The following is an 18,047-nucleotide window of genomic DNA, read 5'->3' as shown; positions in this document are numbered from 1 at the left end:
GACTCAAAGCAGTACAGTTTGTTTAGTTGCTGCACTGAAAAACAAAATGTTCTATAATTCTGCATTAAAAATAAAATATATAAAGCAAAATAATATTTAGTATTTACATAAGCTAATGTGGTAATATTGTTACAAGTAATTCCTACATTTATAGAAATCTTCCACAGTGCTAAGAGATTTCAAATTTGCCAGCTTAAAGATACATGTACATACTGTACATACATAAGGCAACACAATGTCTTTTGAGTTGAAAAACTCTGAAAAGATTAGCTTTTCTTTTAATTAAAACTTACCAAGTAAACATCTTGTTGTTCTGATTACATAAAACCAGATTATCTTTACTTAATGTTAACCATCATAAATGCCTAATTAAAATATTTTGATTGTCTCTGTGTTTGTTAGAGTAAATACAGTCTAAGAGGATCCGAGGGTAGTTCCCATCTGAAGGGCATCTAAAAAACATTTGAAAAGGATGAATAACCACTTGCCTGCAGACTCCATAAAAATGCAATGACTGAACCCTTTGACTTATCTCCATCCCTCAAAACTTCCTAAAGAGCATTGATCCAACTGTGGAAATCACAGTTGTAGCGGAAAAGCTTATTAAAAATACAGGAATTAAGTTTGCTGCTCCCTTGCCAGTCCCTCTCTCCCTCATCCTAGTGGTGCTGGATACAGAGAGGCCATTCCATTTGGTTCACATTTAAGGTGTTTTTTCTGGCTGATAGTTTCCTGATAAGGAACAACTCCCAAGGCTGAGATCTTCCAGCCACCCTAGTAAATGGTCATCTCTGGCGCCTTACTGTCTGGGAGATTCCTTGGTAGAGTCTCATCCCAGGTTGTTTACAACCCTAATGTCAGAGAGCATTGTTACTCTCATCCTCCACCTCGATCAGCCAATCAGGATTTGGTAGGGCAGGGTAACCCCATGTGGGTCTCGAATGCCCGCAGAACATTCAACCAATGAACGACCGTAGTTCCACCAGATAAAAGAGGCAGCACAAGGCCCAGAAGATGCCCCTCCAGGGCATTCTCAGTCTCAGCTCGGACAATCACGTGATGGCCAGCATGACCGAGTGCCAGCACTTTACTTTGTTCTAAGAGTCGAGACTGGAGGTCGCCCATGCGTAACCAAAGGATCTACCCGAGTTAGCTCAGCAGCAAGCCTCGTGAACTGCCGGTACCCCACCGCGAAAGCTCGCCTGATCAATGAGTGAACTACGGTCAGAACTGTCGACAGCTGAATCTCAGGATTCAGGACTAGCGCTACATCGGGATCGAACCGGTCTTCTTCCCGTCTAAAGAGTGTGACTTGCTTGGACTCGCAGACGCTTTCCGTGTGCACAATCTTTGCTAGTTAACCCAGGACTAACTAGCCGGTCTTCAGAGAGTCACTGCCAGCGCGCCGCAGCAGACATCTCTCCCCCCTTCTCCCACACCTCACACCGGACCAGCATGGCCTGGCACCGGGCCAGAGGACGCCGACTAGACGCAGCAACAGCCTGCCGCTGTTCCCTTGTGTCCGCGGGAGATCTGAATCCAAAGAGATTGGATGAGTATTTAACATTCTGCGTTACAGCTCGATAATTCAATTGTTACCTCAACCTGAGTTGATATTAATTTAATTCCTATGAATGATGTACTTGCTTTTGAGTATCTAGTGTAGTTATAATCAAAGCTTGTTAATGAAATGGTATAAATGAATGGTATACTGAATGTATGTCTCTCCTGGTTTGTAACTCTTCGTGATTGAATACATATATTTTGTATTCTGCTAACCCTCCCTCTTAAGATCTGGTATGTTTATATGCAGATTTATGTATGAATAAATGTATTCTCGTGTATAAGTATCCATGTGTGTGCGTTGCTGAGTTATCCCGCAAGTTGTGTTTTCTAATAGCCATCAAAGAATCATTGGTGACTTACTGCTACAATTAATAATTGTCCCAGTAAATGCACAAAACCCCTACACAGTACTTAAGTCTGTCTTTTTGAATTATTGCTTCTCTTTATGTCGCTTCTCTTTATGATCTACTGTAGTAATTTTAAATAATCTGCAACAAGTGAAAAAGAAAATAATACCTTTAGACAAAGTTGATAGACAAGATAGTGTTTTTATTAGTAAAGAACAATTTGTAGAGGCTCAAGTAAGTACTGTGGCTGGTGCCACACTACTCCTCTACAACCGGAGGGGGAGAGAGTTTGAGCTGGAAGTTTTCACTGTGGAAGATACTGCCACTTCCATGATTGGCTGGGTTCAGCAGGCTGGGTTTCTCGTTGCCACGGGAATTAGAAATCTCTGTGAGGATGGCAAGCTGAAAGACAACACAACAGATCCATGAGGTTACTACAGCAGATAATATGTCTTGTGGCACCTCCATTTAACACAAGAAAATTGAATTTTTCCTTTTTTAAGAGGGCAGGATATGTCAAACTTATTACATGAAACACCAATAAATTCTATGAATGTGAGGCTACAAATCAGTCTGAAGAAGACTGAGTAAAATTAGGCCTACTGTATGTTGCAGTCTTCAAAGAGAAGCACTTAATGAATAATGTTCAATTTTATTTATAATTTATTTAAAGGCTGCATAGAACAAATACATTTTAACCTTTGGTTCATATTTCTTCACTTCTAGAAACATGTATTGATCTCACTGTATGCATGGATTTTATGAAGGGTACATGTTGTTTCTAATATTCTAGCATATCTTAAGCAATTTACATTTTTCCCTATTGATTATGAATTCATAATATAGTATAAATGGTACTTCATCTTGGCCAAAGACACACCACAGTGCTTGTGCAAATCTGTGTCCTGGGTTTCCTGGCAGGGTAGCTCTGTTCCGTAGTCCTACAACTATTGGGATAAAAGTAGTTTCTACTTGTGTCCTCTGGTTTGTATTCCACTGCTTATTTTGAAGAAGTCTACTTGGTTGTCTTCATCAAAGCCTTTGAGAATTTTGAAAACTTGCATCAGGTTTCCTCATAATCTTTCTTCAAAACTAAAAAGGTTCAATTCCTTCAGCCTGTCAGTGTAGAACATTCCCTTAAGCCCTGTCATGCACAGTTACTTGCAAAAGTAGTCAAATGAATCCTTTTTAATAATGTCTTCATTAGATGAATTACAAATGGTGTATACAAATTTGAAGCAAACATTTTTAGTCAAAGCCCGAATGCTCAAATTGAACATGTTTTATGGGTGAAAGATGTTAAGTGCCTGCTGAAGAAAATGCAAAAAAATATAAAAATACATTTGATTGCATGCGTATTCACTGTCATGAGTCAAACATATAGTCAATACTACACTCTTACAAATTAAATTTGAAGTTATCAAACTTGATATACAGAGGAAGATGCATCAATTGTACAAAAATGTTTTCTGCAACTACCAACATAATCCTTCAATTCAGTAGAAAATTTGATACTGTGAAATATCTATACTAAAAAACATTGGGATTGGATCAAGATAAAATTTGGTCCTTATGCTTTGATCAGTTCCTCATTATTTTTATTCACAAGGTTTTACAATATTGTTTGCATTTTAGTCTTCACCCTTTTTTGGTTTATGGTACTTCACGGAGGGCTTGCAAGAAACCTGGTCTGAAAAGATACAGGTGGCTTCAATAAAAACACCTTGGATTTGGTTTCACCAGATTGCCAAACACAATTAATAACCATTGTCTTAGAAATTAAACAAAATGTCTTTAATTAGTGGGTTTAAGGATATATTTGACTGATTTTAACCCGCTTGTGTCTTTCTAGTCTGGATTTCATGCTAATGATCCCTTTTTAGATGGTGATACTCTCTCACATTTACTACTTGTCGTCTTTGATCTTCCTGCTGTTTTTAAAAGTATCCATCAAGTTATTATCTTAATTCATTTAGTAAAATATGCAGGTCTATTTTCAACTAATGTTCTCCTAATTTCAACTAATGTGCTCTTAATTTGTATGGTTTTGGTTTAACGAAGCTCAAGAATATACATTTTTTGTTCTGTTCCTTAAAGGCAAATACAGTATATACAATATACAACATGGTTTGCAGGGGTGATAAGTATCACTTGTAACACACTGACAGCTGTGAAATTTTTTGTCTCAGTGTTCTTCAAGCCACCCATCATTTCCCATAATGTCATACTCAGTGAATAAATGTATAAACATTATTTAATGTCTTAGTCTGTACCTTGTATATTGTATAATATTACATACCTTATTTATGCATTGTATAAAATGTTAAACAATCTACAAAACAAAGGTACTGTATGAACAACGTAAATGTAAGTCATTTTACAGAAACAATGAAAAGAACAAAATTGTCAACCTTAACAGACAATAAATAAAATTCTGAGAGTTAAAAGACCAGAAATAGCTGTGCATCTTAGAAGTGACTGTGGGCACATGACTCATGCATTTTCCATACTGCTTACTACCCACACCACTAACTACCTCCATCCAAGTTTGGCATGATATTGATAAACAATAAAGAAACATTTAGTTTAAAATTAACTTTAAGTACATCTATATACAAATATGTACATGTACATGATTAACTATGGCCTTTATTTTTTTAATCTTCCAGTTAAGAATGGACCCATCCCATCCTTTTTACAGATGCAGCCATTAAAAATGCTGCAGTATAACGCAGTGGGCGTGGTGCTTCAAAACGAGTCATAACACGTTATACCGCATCATACCGCAGTTATGATAATAGTATCCGTAATCACCTTGTAAAACCACCAGATGGCGCTAATAAAGCTTAACCTTTCATGTACAGCATTTGAGGTGTCGCCAAAAAATGCCTAGTTTCGAATCCTGGTCACTGCTGAAGGACAATCTTTTTCCAATTAAGAACTTAAGTTGTATATTCTTTAGACTTTTAATAATTTTAAACTGTGTATTACAGCATGTTAATCATTAAACATTAAAAAGTCGGTATATTTTATAAAAACAAGATTGCTCAGTTGGACGAAGGTACACAACCTTCCTCCACCTTCATCATAAATATTTTAATTATGCAGAAATGTTTTATGCATCAAAGTCTTTACGGAAGATATTACTAATAGTATTAATAAAGAATGACCTTGGACAGAATTTAAGTTAAAAGTATTAACGTGGTCCACTATCTTTGTAACCGTCTGCATCAGTTTAACTGTTGCGACACGAAAATACTTCATTGATAATAAGTAACAACACAGCATTTCGTTGATCCGATCACATATTAGTTTCCAATCATACAAAGTAAGTTTTGAGACTCTCCAATTCACCATGGCTATAATGGTTTCCTAGAGATTGCTCATAAACTATATTAATTTAGGAACATAAACATATTATGTAAACTGTATATGGCTGGTATTGGTAGTTTAATTAAAAAAATACACACCAGTATTCCACTTTCGTCTTAAATCTTTTTAAGCATCAAAGTCTTTCATCCGGTAACATACTGTGGTTATTTTGGAAATGTTTTACGTGCTCCTTCTGACAAAATTAAGTTTATATACTTCGTAAAACATTATAATGTTTTAACCTTTTCTGCGAATACTTACGCTCGTTATCGCAGTAAAAAAACGCATACTTTTTAGAATTTGATTAATAGAGAATATAATATGGAATCGTGTATCCAAAGAAATTAATAACAATATAATTATATTCATATACTGTACCTCAAATTATCACAGTAGTACACTTTCTTTGGAAATGTCTACATCAGTTTCACTCATTCCCACATGATTACATGTGTGGCGTAATGACTTTGTCATTGTGACTTTGTGTGTGCCTTGCATGCCTGAGGTCATTGGTTTGAATCCAGCTGTCCCCATGAGTCTTCTTTAAGCAAAAAAAAATGTATTTCAAAAACTAAAATAGCAAATATTATGGACACTATATTGACATTTTTTATATTTCTAAATATCACAACATGTTCGAAGCTAAGTGATTTATTAATAACAATGAATAATTTCAAACTGCTACTGTACTGCCACTACAGTAAAACTTGAGGGAAATACATTTGTCCTGCATCAAAGTTTAACTCGTTCAGAGTGCCCTACATTACAAACTCCAAGTGTTTCATTTTGAGCTGAAGACCCTCACACCTGAAGAAGGCTTTACAGCCAAAACGTTTACTTGTTCCTTTATATATAATTTAGTTTATTATTATACTGTAGCTTGTAGTGAACATGATGTGTTTCTTTTAGGTTTACAACCGCATTGAGATAATCTATATTTTGACTTAATGCAAATTTCAGCAATGAGTAATCAACTTAAATTTAAATTAAATTTAAATTTCGAATATGAAAAATATATTTCACACATACTGTATTGTAGTGGCTTTAAAGCCATACGTTCTCATATGTAATACACTATATGCCTAATGCACATACAGTACATGGTAGTGAAAGCTAAATATAAAAAAAGTACACAACAGTATTCCACCATCTTCAGTAGCATTTTAAGCATCAAAGTCTTTAACTCAGTAATTTGCAGTGGCTATTTTGGATGTACTTGTTTTAACTATATAAAGTTTATATACTTTATATACTTTTTAAAACAAAATTTAAATTGATTACTTGTTGCTGAAATTTGCATTACATGAAGGGGCTGATTGATTTAACTTCATTTTATAATTCATTAATCTAATGTACTCATCTGTACTGGAATCACCATTAATGATCATGGGTATTAGTTTAACTTTTGATTGTCAGATGATTAATATCGACTACTCTATTACTATCTTATTATCACTTATATGTTACTAATATATATGTAACTATATTTTAGTATTAGAATCATTTTGAATCATCCCAGTTTGTATTATGGGATGTAAACTGAGAGGGTACATGGGATGGTCAAATAGTGATCATTTTCTGCACTTGCTAACTTTTTAACCAATTAAGATAGAAAGTGATAGTGTAGGTGGTAGAATAATCAGCCACCCCCATCTGAAAATGTATTTAATCTGTAACGCTTGCTTTGTACTTGTATTGTGGAACTCAACGTGCACACATTGTGAATAAAGGAAGGACATTTTTCTCACTGCAGTCTCTGGTCTGGTTCATTTGGGACTGTCCTGAACATTGGCCTACAATTACATTAGGTATATATTATGTTATACTTCTATTATATATTACATTATACCAATTGGTACATTATACCAAAATATCCCTTTAATTGTAAAATCCCATATTAATATTTAATATTAAGCAGATTTAAACATGCACAGTAGAGAAACAGATTAAATCAAACAATCGCTTCGCTAACATTTAACACACCACAATTGCCAGCTTTTGATTGTCTTTGGCCTGTGAATTACATAATGCAATATGCCACATTACGTTTGAGGTATTTGGAAGTAATACATGTACTGTGCGTTCTGAGTAGCTGCATCTACATAATTTGATTCACAGAATAATACATTCTATTTTTTATGGTACTTGTGATGCATTTTAAATCATTCCAGCAACTAAAGAATGTTATTTTCCATGATACTAACTGAATGAGAGCAATTAAAAGCAGCAATTTTGCCATGTGCCATGATTACTACTAGAATTAGCATTCAATCACTTAGATCACACATTTGTGAAGACAAATTTTGCAGTGATTGGAAGAAGTTCAAAAGACAGTTTTGTTATTTTTCATGTTGCAAGTTTCAAGTTGTGGAAGTTACAGTTCTATTGAAGGGTGTGATTTAGCACGTGTTCTCATTTGATCTCATCTAATTTAGAATTTAATTTCAAATTAAGACTCACAATCAACATTGCAAACGTCGTATACAGCTATTTAGCTGCTATGCCTAATAGCTTATACAGCTATTCACCCACTCTGTTTGGGTATATAACTGCTGTCCTAGAATAAGTTCTAGAATTAGAGTACCTTACTCTGACAGGTTAAAATAACTAAATCAGAGGAGACCTGATTCAAGTATTCTTAATCCTCAAACATGCAGACAAACGTAACTCTATGAGCTTCAAAATCAGCAGTTATACATGAACCAGAGCACACAAATGGGAACTAATGGGGAAAGCATTTAAAACTAAGAAAAGGAGGCACTTACACAAGGGTTAGGGGAGTTTGGAAAACAATACCTAGCCATGTTATCAAAACAATTCCAATTACTTCTTTCAAGAAATTACTGGGTGATCTAATGGATCCTTGAAAATAGTTTAGCTAAATTGCAAAATTTCTTATGTTTCATTCAGAGAATGGTATGAGACTCATTACCAATGTTCAAGCCCTGATACAGGTCTTATTATTACATAATCAGGAAAGTTAATTTAACCTGTTGTTTAACTAGACAGTGGGATACACTCTGACTCTATGAACTACTGGGCTTATGAAAGACTTTTCTCATTCACTCATACTCAACCATAAGAGTTCTTTTTTTCTCAGAAGAAACTATTTGGTTGTGGTGGACAATCACATAACCCTTGTGCCCTTAAAGAGAAAATAGATTAGAGAACCTAAGATATGAGGATATTTACAGTGAAGGCCCAATTGAGAATTAAGAGTTCTAGACCCTGTCAACTTATCTTGGTCAAGCGTACATTATACTGATACAGCAGGAGATTAGCAAAACAAAATGCACAAGATATGCAACCAGGAATTTACTTAACAAGTGGCTAATGGAACATGGAACATTTGTGAGAACATGACACAAAACTATTCTTTCAAGATGTTACACAGTATTCTGTAGAGAAGACATTAAAGGCATGTGATATTTTAGGTCTTTAAATTCCATCATTTGCTGGCACAGCAGAGCTCTCAGCATTAGTCACAGAAGAGCTCACAAACAACCCAAGAAGGCAAGCAGTAGAACACACGGCATAGCAGCAGGTATACACTACTATATGACTCTTTTTCTCCGTATGAAACCTTTCACATAGAAACATAGGAAAAATATAATGTTGTAGACTCACACAGAGCTTTTAGGTCCAAGTGTAAAAAACGTTCTTTATTCTATAATTTTCCTAAACATCCTTCACAAGGTTAAAATGATTGAAACAGAGCAGGAGTGTGCATTGTGGCTAAGGGATTTAAAATGACAGTGAAAACTGTGCTAAAACAAATGGATCCATCAAGTACAAGCAACAACAAAACATTACAATGTTTGCTTTTTTTAACTTAAAAATCCTAGGAATTAATTATCAATTCTATTATTAGAATTATTATTATTAAAATGATTATCTTTTTTATCTACACTTGTTATATTCTACTTCCATTATTTTGTCCTTTCATTTATATTTCAACATCAAAAACATTAATTAGAGCCGCAGCAAAAGCTTGGGAGAAAGACATATCCCAATTCCTATCAATTCATTCCCATCCCATACAAATATGAATTTTAGACCATTATTTCCCAACCAAACAGCCACTCAGTTTTCTACCGCTACTTCTAAGGTTGCCTTCTTGAAGAATCTTATTCAAACATGCATTGATAAGATTTTGTTGCTAATGTATGCTGCAAGCAGTGCTCTACCATCTAAAACTGCAATAGCTTTTTTATCACTGACATTCGGCTGTTGAAGTCCTAAGCCTAACATCTCCTTCTCATTACTGCTGATAAATGTTAAATTTGGTATCTGGCCATTTAATCAAATTACTTATTTTAAAAATCTGATTTATGAAATTTAATAATCAGTGAGTGAAGACAATGTAAGCATTATCCCTTTGAACTCCTTATATACCAAATACGCTACTTCAGCCACTGTCCACAGTCTTCAAAAGCAGAAGGAAGGTAGGTCCCTTTCCAGGCCATAAAAGCCCATGGGGAATGGGGGGCAAGGGCCAACATTTTTCTCAACCATCAGACAGTGGAGGTAGAGGTGATGTGGTCAGCATCACACTCAAGCTGGCCTATTACCCCCAGAAGGATTAACTAACCCCCAGTCCTCATTTGGAAAAGAGACTGAGTAGACTTGGGAACCATCTTGAATGAATTAGAGCAAGGTGCATGCTTGCCCCAGGCACACTTGGTTAAACAAATATTTATTAATGACAAAACACAAACTACATGGCAAATTACAAAACATACAATACACAAGTTACTCTATGCACAGTATTTACAAACTAGGCATTTCAGAGGCTCTTTTCGAAAAACGCCCTGGGATTTTTAATGACCACAGAGAGTCAGGACCTCAATTTTACGTCTCATCCGAAGGACGGCGCCTGACAACGTCACTATACTGGGGCATTAGGAACCATATGGACCACAGGGTGAGCTGCCCCTGCTGGCCCCAAGTAAGGTAAACTTTACAATTGTTTCTTCTCAAGGGACCCCCCAGACCTCAACAAACATCCTCTCTGCTTTGAAGTTAGAAGTGTTTACTCTGCCAAGTGTTACAAACTTTATCTAAAATCTAAGAGACACTTCTCAGTCACCTAACAGCTGTAACAATATAATGGATGGCATTTATAAAGTTCTCACACAACCCTGTTTGCCTGTAATCCCTTTGTCACTATCCTAGTAAAATTACAGCATTTAAATACTGTATATGTCCTCCATGCCTGGCAAAAAAATTAACCCTAAGGACATTGCCATCTTGTCCATGTCACTTCAGTGACAGTGATGGCATCTCAACCTTGCTTTCTCATTTGCTTGATCTTCCTTCCCTCATTCTGCTACATTCTACTATAGGTTCACTCTTTCTATCTGCTTAGTCTTGAGCCCATTGTCTTACCAACACAATACCTTTCCCCGCTTCCAACTTTCCTGTCTGTGCATATGCTTATGAATTTGTGTCCATATTGCCTCAGCTTCTACCGTATCTTTCGGACCCCTGGAAATTCCAGCACCGGAACTCAGCCTTTGCTACCAATAGTTATTCTAAACAGGGCTATGTTTGCTCCAACTTGTATCTTTATTAGTGTCGGTTTCTGTTAAATATCCTAGAATCTCTTCTTGTTGTATTAGTGTTAGTATAAGATAGACTGGCATTTGGTTTTAAAGATCAGCTTTGGTCACGTTAAAGTGAGAGAAGGTTTTTTACATCCTCCCTTCAATGGTTCTTATATGACTTTTTGCATCTTAAATAGTTCATGGTTCCTAGTTCCTAAGTTGAATTTTTTACTACCAGTTTCCTTGCTTAATGTCCTGAATGCACAGCTATTAATCTTTCATTATCTCTGCAAATATCCCCTTGATTCATAATAATATAAAATGAATTTTTGGCCTTGTTTTATACTTATCTTCTGAACTCACATACTGTACATATGATGCAATATTCTCATTGCCTGAGAGATTACATGCTGTTTTCATTTCATTTTTGCCTTAAGTATGAAGAGTAGCAGGATGCACAACTATAGAGTGTGCTCTGGATGCTTCTGTCTGGCCAGGCAGACAAACACATATTCTTCTTTTGTACAGGTGTATTTGAAGCAATCAAACTTAATTAAAGTAAGGAGTGCCAAGGTGAATCAGCTCCAACAGAAGCAGAGCTAAGCAAAATCACTGCTGGATTAGCATTTATTCTGTAATGTCATTTGAGGGGCTCCACTTAGTTTGTCTGTTTTGGAGGCCAGGCATGTCTCATCCCCTGGCATTGTTCTTCAAATCAAGCAGGTGAAAATTACTCCATAAATTACTGTCATAAATGCAGGCACAAGTGAGGACATATCTGCATATACATTAATATTTTTGTTTCTTTAGCAACTGCAGAACTGTGATTTAATTTATTAAGATGGCACTGACATTCTTGTTCACAGGACCAGGTGGTCATCCCGCAAATAAAGCTGTTGAAAGCCACTCCAGTCAGTAAAGGATCTGTCTTTATTACACTCACATTATTGGAATTTATCTGCATCTGAATTTACTAACATATTTTTTTTCTGTTACAATCTTTTCTTAGAAGATTTCTCTTTCTCTCTATCTATATCTAACATACTGTAGAGAAATTTCAATTAAAGCTATGTAACTCTAGTTTGCTAACAGTCAGTTACATATTATTTTTATCTAGAACTAAAAAAATATTTCAGTGTTATTCCCTACTGTTTCTGGAAGGCTACAGGAGTCTCACAGTTTTCATTCAACCTGACTCAGAGTTATTTAATTTACTCAATTAATTATTGTTGTCATTGGTCTAAATAATTACTGTTCAAGATTTTTAGAGTTAATTTTAAGTTAAAAAAAAAGCTAGAGGACTGTTTTTTTTTCAGCACTAAGAAGCAGATTTGCAATGCAATCTAGACAACAGTGTCTATTGATACCGATGTCTCCCTTGTGAGCTTGGTCAGGGTCAGCTGTAGCATTCAGTTAGTGCAGTCCCAGTGGCACTTGAACAATACTGCCCTTCAATTAGAACCCAAAGGCAGAGACCACAGGTGGCTGAGCCAGGAATCAGTGCTTCCTAGACTTCAACATTCTTCTTGCAATTTAAGAAGAAGTTTATTGGGTAAGTGACTGTGGGAATCCTCTTTTTTATTGAGTGTTAAAATTTGAAGATGGCAAAAAACAGCACAGAGAAATTTCTAAAGAGAAAATCATTAACACATGGTTGAGACATTGTAATGGCCCTACGGGGGTTATCTTTTAAAGAAGATATTGAGATATTGATTTTGTAGAAGTGATTTATTTTGGCAAAGGCAGGCAAGAAAGAACAACAGCCTACAGCAAGAAGTCAGTCTCCTGGTGGGACTGCAGCAACAGTCACAGACATGCAATATTCATAGCTACTGTACTATTGATGATTTAATGCACATTGATGTCCATCTTTACCCAATGTCTGTGTTTGTCTTTGCCAAACGTTTCCCAAAAGTGGCATCTTATCATTGTGCAGCTCTTTCTATGAGCTCATGACTTACACTTCCCCTCACAGTTCATCTTAATGTTTCTTGCATTTTTTAGAAAAGCATGACAAAACTATTACAGTGCCCTAGGATCTAGATTTGCTGCATCAGAAAAGATACTTGTAGTCAGAAGTGTGTAGTAAAAAGAAAAATAGGTAAGTTGCTTTGGATAAAAGCACCACCCAATAAATTAATAAGAATATTACTTGGAAGACTTTGGCAGAATGAGAGAAACACTGTATGACTTCCCATATGTGCAATACAACCATGTGATTCTGGGAATGATTAATTAAGCTGAGAAAAAAAGCCCAAAAAGGAAATTCCTTTGCTGAAAGATTAGAGAGACTTGGATTTAGACCTAAATGTTGGACTTGGAATATTTATAGATACCTGCAGTATGAACACATTCACAGCATTCATGTAAAGTTTTATATTCTCTATTCATGACCAACATAGATTGGTGACAAAAGTGGGAAAAGATTATAGAATATGAAAATTTAAATGCATTTGGTCAGCATAATGAAAAAGCAATTCAATGGATCCCTAATAGAAACACTGAATGGACCCCCTATTAACAAAAACTGAAACCACTGGAAAGGCAAGGTGATAATTTTGGTTGTCAAGACAGCTTCTTAATGTAAGCAGGACCAATTAATGACAACAAGGTTTTAAGAATTAGTATTATACTGCCGAACAAATTCGTAGTGACTGAATAACATTAATCCAACCAAACCACACTCAGGGTACAGCAATGCAACTCAAATGTATTTTAAAGAATATCCACAATCATGACCTGTGTTGTAGTTGTTTATTCTTGTTTCGTGTAATAAACTTTATTTTTTATGTAAACATGTTTCAGCACAATTATTATAATTATTATTTGTATACTTTAACACTGTATGCTGTATCTTTTACATTAATCTAAACATCATTCTAGTATGTCCATGCTAGAGAACCTATTTTGAAATGAGAAAATATCCAAAACTCCATGAGATAAACATGAAGCATCAAAACACAATGTTTTGGCCATGGAGCCTTCTTCAGATGTGAGGGTCACACCTGAAGAAGGCTCCACGGCCGAAACATTGTGTTTTCTTTCTTCTTTTTTTTTCCAGCATGGAATAAACCTATTACTTGTTCCTATACAGTACATATGCTATGCACATTCCCTGAAGTAGGGATGATCCTGTAAATAACAATAAAAGAACAATATTTTAAAATAGAATAGTTTTGGAAGAGAACTTCCCTTAGAGAAAAATGATTAGATACAATCACAGAAATGGAAAGATGTTAATCTCACAATTGAGAAAGAAAACACTGCATGTCACACTTTTCAACTTTTTTCCCCAAAGGGGCATAGATTTTCATCCACATAAAGATTTCACCTTTCAGTGCAAAGTATTTATACATACTGGGAAAGTGAACTGTATATACTGTATACAATGTTTATCATTCTATATACTGTACAGTATACAGTTATCTTTCCCAGCTATACAAATCAGACACTAGAGCAGATGATAAAAACAACTAGATTTGTTCTAAGAAAGTTTGTGACACTTGTACAGCAACTCCTTCAACAGTACATATGTCTGCTTGGCTTGAAAGCAAATACAAATTTCTTAGAACTGATAATGTACATAATATCCTTATTGCAAGGTACAGTCAAAAATGCTCCAGTATTCTTTCCCAGAATACACGCAAATTCCTTTTACTGTACATGTAACTATATGACCACACATCTGATGTAACTAGTGACCACAATTCTCAAAAGCCACCAAAACAAATTCTATACTAAGTGGTAATTTATCATGTCATGTGTGTGTATGAACTACACAAAAATATACAGTATCACTGAGAAACAAAACATCCTTACCTTATCTTACTGAATACTAGGAAAAACAATAAGCGTGGGAATTAAAGGGTAAGTTGTAAGTAGAGGTTGTCAATTCTGTGGTGATGAAATGCCTGGAGAAGCTGGTGTTGTCACACATCAACTCCTCCATTACAGAGTCCCTGGACCTCTTGCAGTTCGCCTACCAGAACAACAGATCAGTTGAAGATGCTGTCTCCCTGGCTCTACATACAGCCTTGGAACACCTGGACACTAAAAACTCGTATGTGAGAATGCTGTTTGTGGACTACAGTTCAGCATTCAATTCCATCATACCCAGTCAACTGGTGACAAAGCTCAGGGGATTAGGTCTGTGCAACTCTGTCTGCAACTGGCTGCTGGACTTTCCAATCGAGAGACCACAGGTGGTTCGGATAGGTAATAAAACATCAACACCATTCACCCTGAGCACTGGAACCCCACAAGACTGCTCCAAGGTTGTACTCCCTGTTCACTCACGACTGCACAGCAAGACACAGCAACAACTGCATCATTAAATTTGTGGATGACACCACTATTATAGGACTGATCAGTGATGATGACGAGTCCACTTACAGGGATGAAGTCGAACAGCCACTTAGGTGGTGTCATAGCAATAACCTCGCCTTGAATGTAAATAAAACGAAAGAGCTAATAGTGGACTTTCGGAGACACAGGACACACAGCCCACTCAGTATTGATGGAATGGAAGTGGAAACAGTCACCAGCTTTAGGTTTTTGGGAATTCAAATTTCTAAAGATCTAACCCGGATTGTGAACACTGACTCTATCATGAAGAAGGCTCAGCAGCGCCTTTATTTCTTGAGGTGTTTCAAGCGATGGGGGATGCCAGTATCTGTGTTGGTGAACTTCTACAGCTGCACCATCGAGAGCATCCTCACCATTATGATTTCTTATTTATTCCACGTGAGTTACAGAATTTAACATCTTAATGAAAAGATCTTAAAATTTTAAGTTTTGAAATGAATTTGAACTTGAACTTTATTGCCATATGTAACCGGTACATGTACGGATACAATGGAATTCTTGCTTACAGAAAGTCTCTTGAGTATAAAAACAAAAAGTGCAGACAGTGCATCAAGACAATATACAAACAAACAGCAGACAATGTACAAGTAAACAAGTAAACAGTTTGAATGTAAACAGACTGGTGAGTTAAGTGACAACCTTTTCTTCATACTGGCTTGACTGCTCAGTTCTACACTGAGGTCTGGTTCTTTCACTTTCTTTCTTACACAATAACTTAAATGGTTATTGAGCTTTTCTAATAAGATTGTTACACGTAAAGAGTGTTGCAATGTGTTTCAAGCAGACAGGTGACTAACCATGAGGAAATGGATTGCTTATGGGCCCAAGCTGAGTCACAACCACATCTGCCACAATTAAAATCCCTGAAGAAATTTCTATGACATTGATGGGATCCATACTGAACAGTTACTTTTACTACTTTTTAGACTACTGTCTAAGCTATTGAGAGTAAAAATGCTGCAATGCGGGAAAACTAAATATTCATCACCAAAATCATTCCATCGTATGTGATTGTTACTTTCTTCATAAAGTAAAGTCACCTTTGGATTTTTTTTTGTAGATGAGCAAGTTGACATAGTTTTGTAACATTGGATTCTATACTTGGAACCTTGATTTTGTAACTGATCCATATCCTTTTGTATTTGTGAGTTTCGGTTGTGTACATTTCATCTGTAATGCTTTAACTTTAAATAATTACATATGATTAACTATTAATCATGGAAAGTAATCTACAGAAAATAAATTGTAAATACAATATTGCATTTAATAGATGCAGGTGCTAGAATGTACTTTGTTTTCTGGTTTTGAAGAAATTTGCAATCCTGATATGGATTGTTTTGCTGCTCTTAATCTGTTCTACTGTTATACCTTGGTTGTTCATATAGAAAAAGTTATCTGATTCTAGTTATCTGAGTTTGAGATCATCTGGCTAAAATCTCTTCCACAAAATTGACAAAAATCAATAAAAGGACACTCAGGCTAGCTTTAATGTACATTTTTGTTTTTCTTAGCACTTTGTTTTAAGGGTTTGCTCACTTTCACAGTATTGCCAACCCTGAATGATGTTTGAGCCTTCAATGGCCACTTAATTTACTTCATTATTTCACATTTCATTGTCTTTGTCTGCTTTGTGTGAGATTCCAATGTGATATCAGTAGAGAGTAAGGTCTTTGATGGAGCTAAGCAAATCAGGTCCTTGCAAATGAAGTGTACTGCAGTGGAAAAAGGGATTATTCCATTGTTTTTTTTTTTTACTTTTTTAAAGCTTTGAAACCAGAATTATCATTCCAAAAAAAATATGTTCAAAAGTTTCTGAAATGTTATGTAGAAGAGATAGAGAATATAAATGTTTTGGAACATTTGATGTTGTAAATTAACAACACCCGAGACCTCAGTAACATTTTATTTTTGTTTATAAAATTTCATATTTTTATCATACGCCACCATGTGTATAGAGTCTACTGACAAAAAATAACCATCCATCCATCCTAGGAGGAAGAAAAAAAGTAAAGGTTTTATTATCAAAAGCTGAGCCAAATTTCAAATGCTTTCACTAATAAATAGTGGTTAGTAACGCTTTAAACAATGGGTGTTTGTTATTGTTGTAGGACATTGTTGATGATTATTATGAACAATACTGAAGGTAAAAGGAGATGGCATCAACACTTCCTAGATGAGGGTGAATGACAAAAAGTGTAACCAGAATTGTCCAAAGTCCTTTAAAAATTCCTGGTTGTGTAGAGATTCTCTGTGAAGACATGCCTGAAATTTATTTTTTCTGGACAAAGGATGACCACCATGTAGTGGTTATTTGGGGGAGAGGGATACAGACGGACATGTTTCCAATGTAGTTCAATGGGACACTTGGCCATGAATGTTACAAATGCCAATATAGTGTATGAGGCTGTACATGCTCGGTGGGATATTGTTGATTCATGGATGTTTTCGCCTATCTAAGGCACAGATCTCTTTAACACCTTCTTAGTCGGTATTAGCCTAATAGAGGCATCCCTAACCAGTTTCACCCTTGCCTGGCTGCTCAGTATGCAGAGACCATGATTGAGGCAGAGTCTAGTTAGTAATTAGTTATTCTTAAAAAAATACCTTGCTGTACTCAAAAGGATACTCAGGATCTTTGAAATGTTTTCATACCCATTCTCCTGATCTGTGCTTTTCTACAACTTTATCTCTGAGTTGTTGGTCTTACTAGTTGAATATTTGCTTGAAATTCACTACCCGACTGAGGGATCCCACAGAGATGGTGTTTTTATTCTGAATTAATGTGAACCACTATTATGGTACAGAGAGGCCATTCAGCTAAGCATTCAGATTAAGATTTGTCATAGCAAAG

The 18,047-nt window shown here is 35.7% G+C and overlaps 1 protein-coding gene across 1 annotated transcript in view; it reads right to left on the bottom strand.

Moving 5' to 3' along the window:
* Positions 1-2,094: 2,094 nt before the first annotated feature.
* Positions 2,095-18,047, bottom strand: part of vps8 (VPS8 subunit of CORVET complex) — a 387,878-nt gene continuing 371,925 nt past the window's right edge. The window contains exon 46 of the mRNA XM_088607294.1: positions 2,095-2,315. Coding sequence (XP_088463420.1) covers positions 2,172-2,315 — 144 coding nt within the window. The 3' untranslated portion in view covers positions 2,095-2,171. The remainder of the gene's footprint in view (positions 2,316-18,047) is intronic.

Source organism: Lepisosteus platostomus, chromosome 14 (genome assembly GCF_059453375.1).
Source record: "Lepisosteus platostomus isolate fLepPlt1 chromosome 14, fLepPlt1.hap1, whole genome shotgun sequence".
In the NCBI taxonomy this organism is placed as follows: Eukaryota; Metazoa; Chordata; class Actinopteri; order Semionotiformes; family Lepisosteidae; genus Lepisosteus; species Lepisosteus platostomus.
Note: the sequence above shows the minus strand (reverse complement) of the source record. Positions and strands in the feature narration are given on the sequence as shown.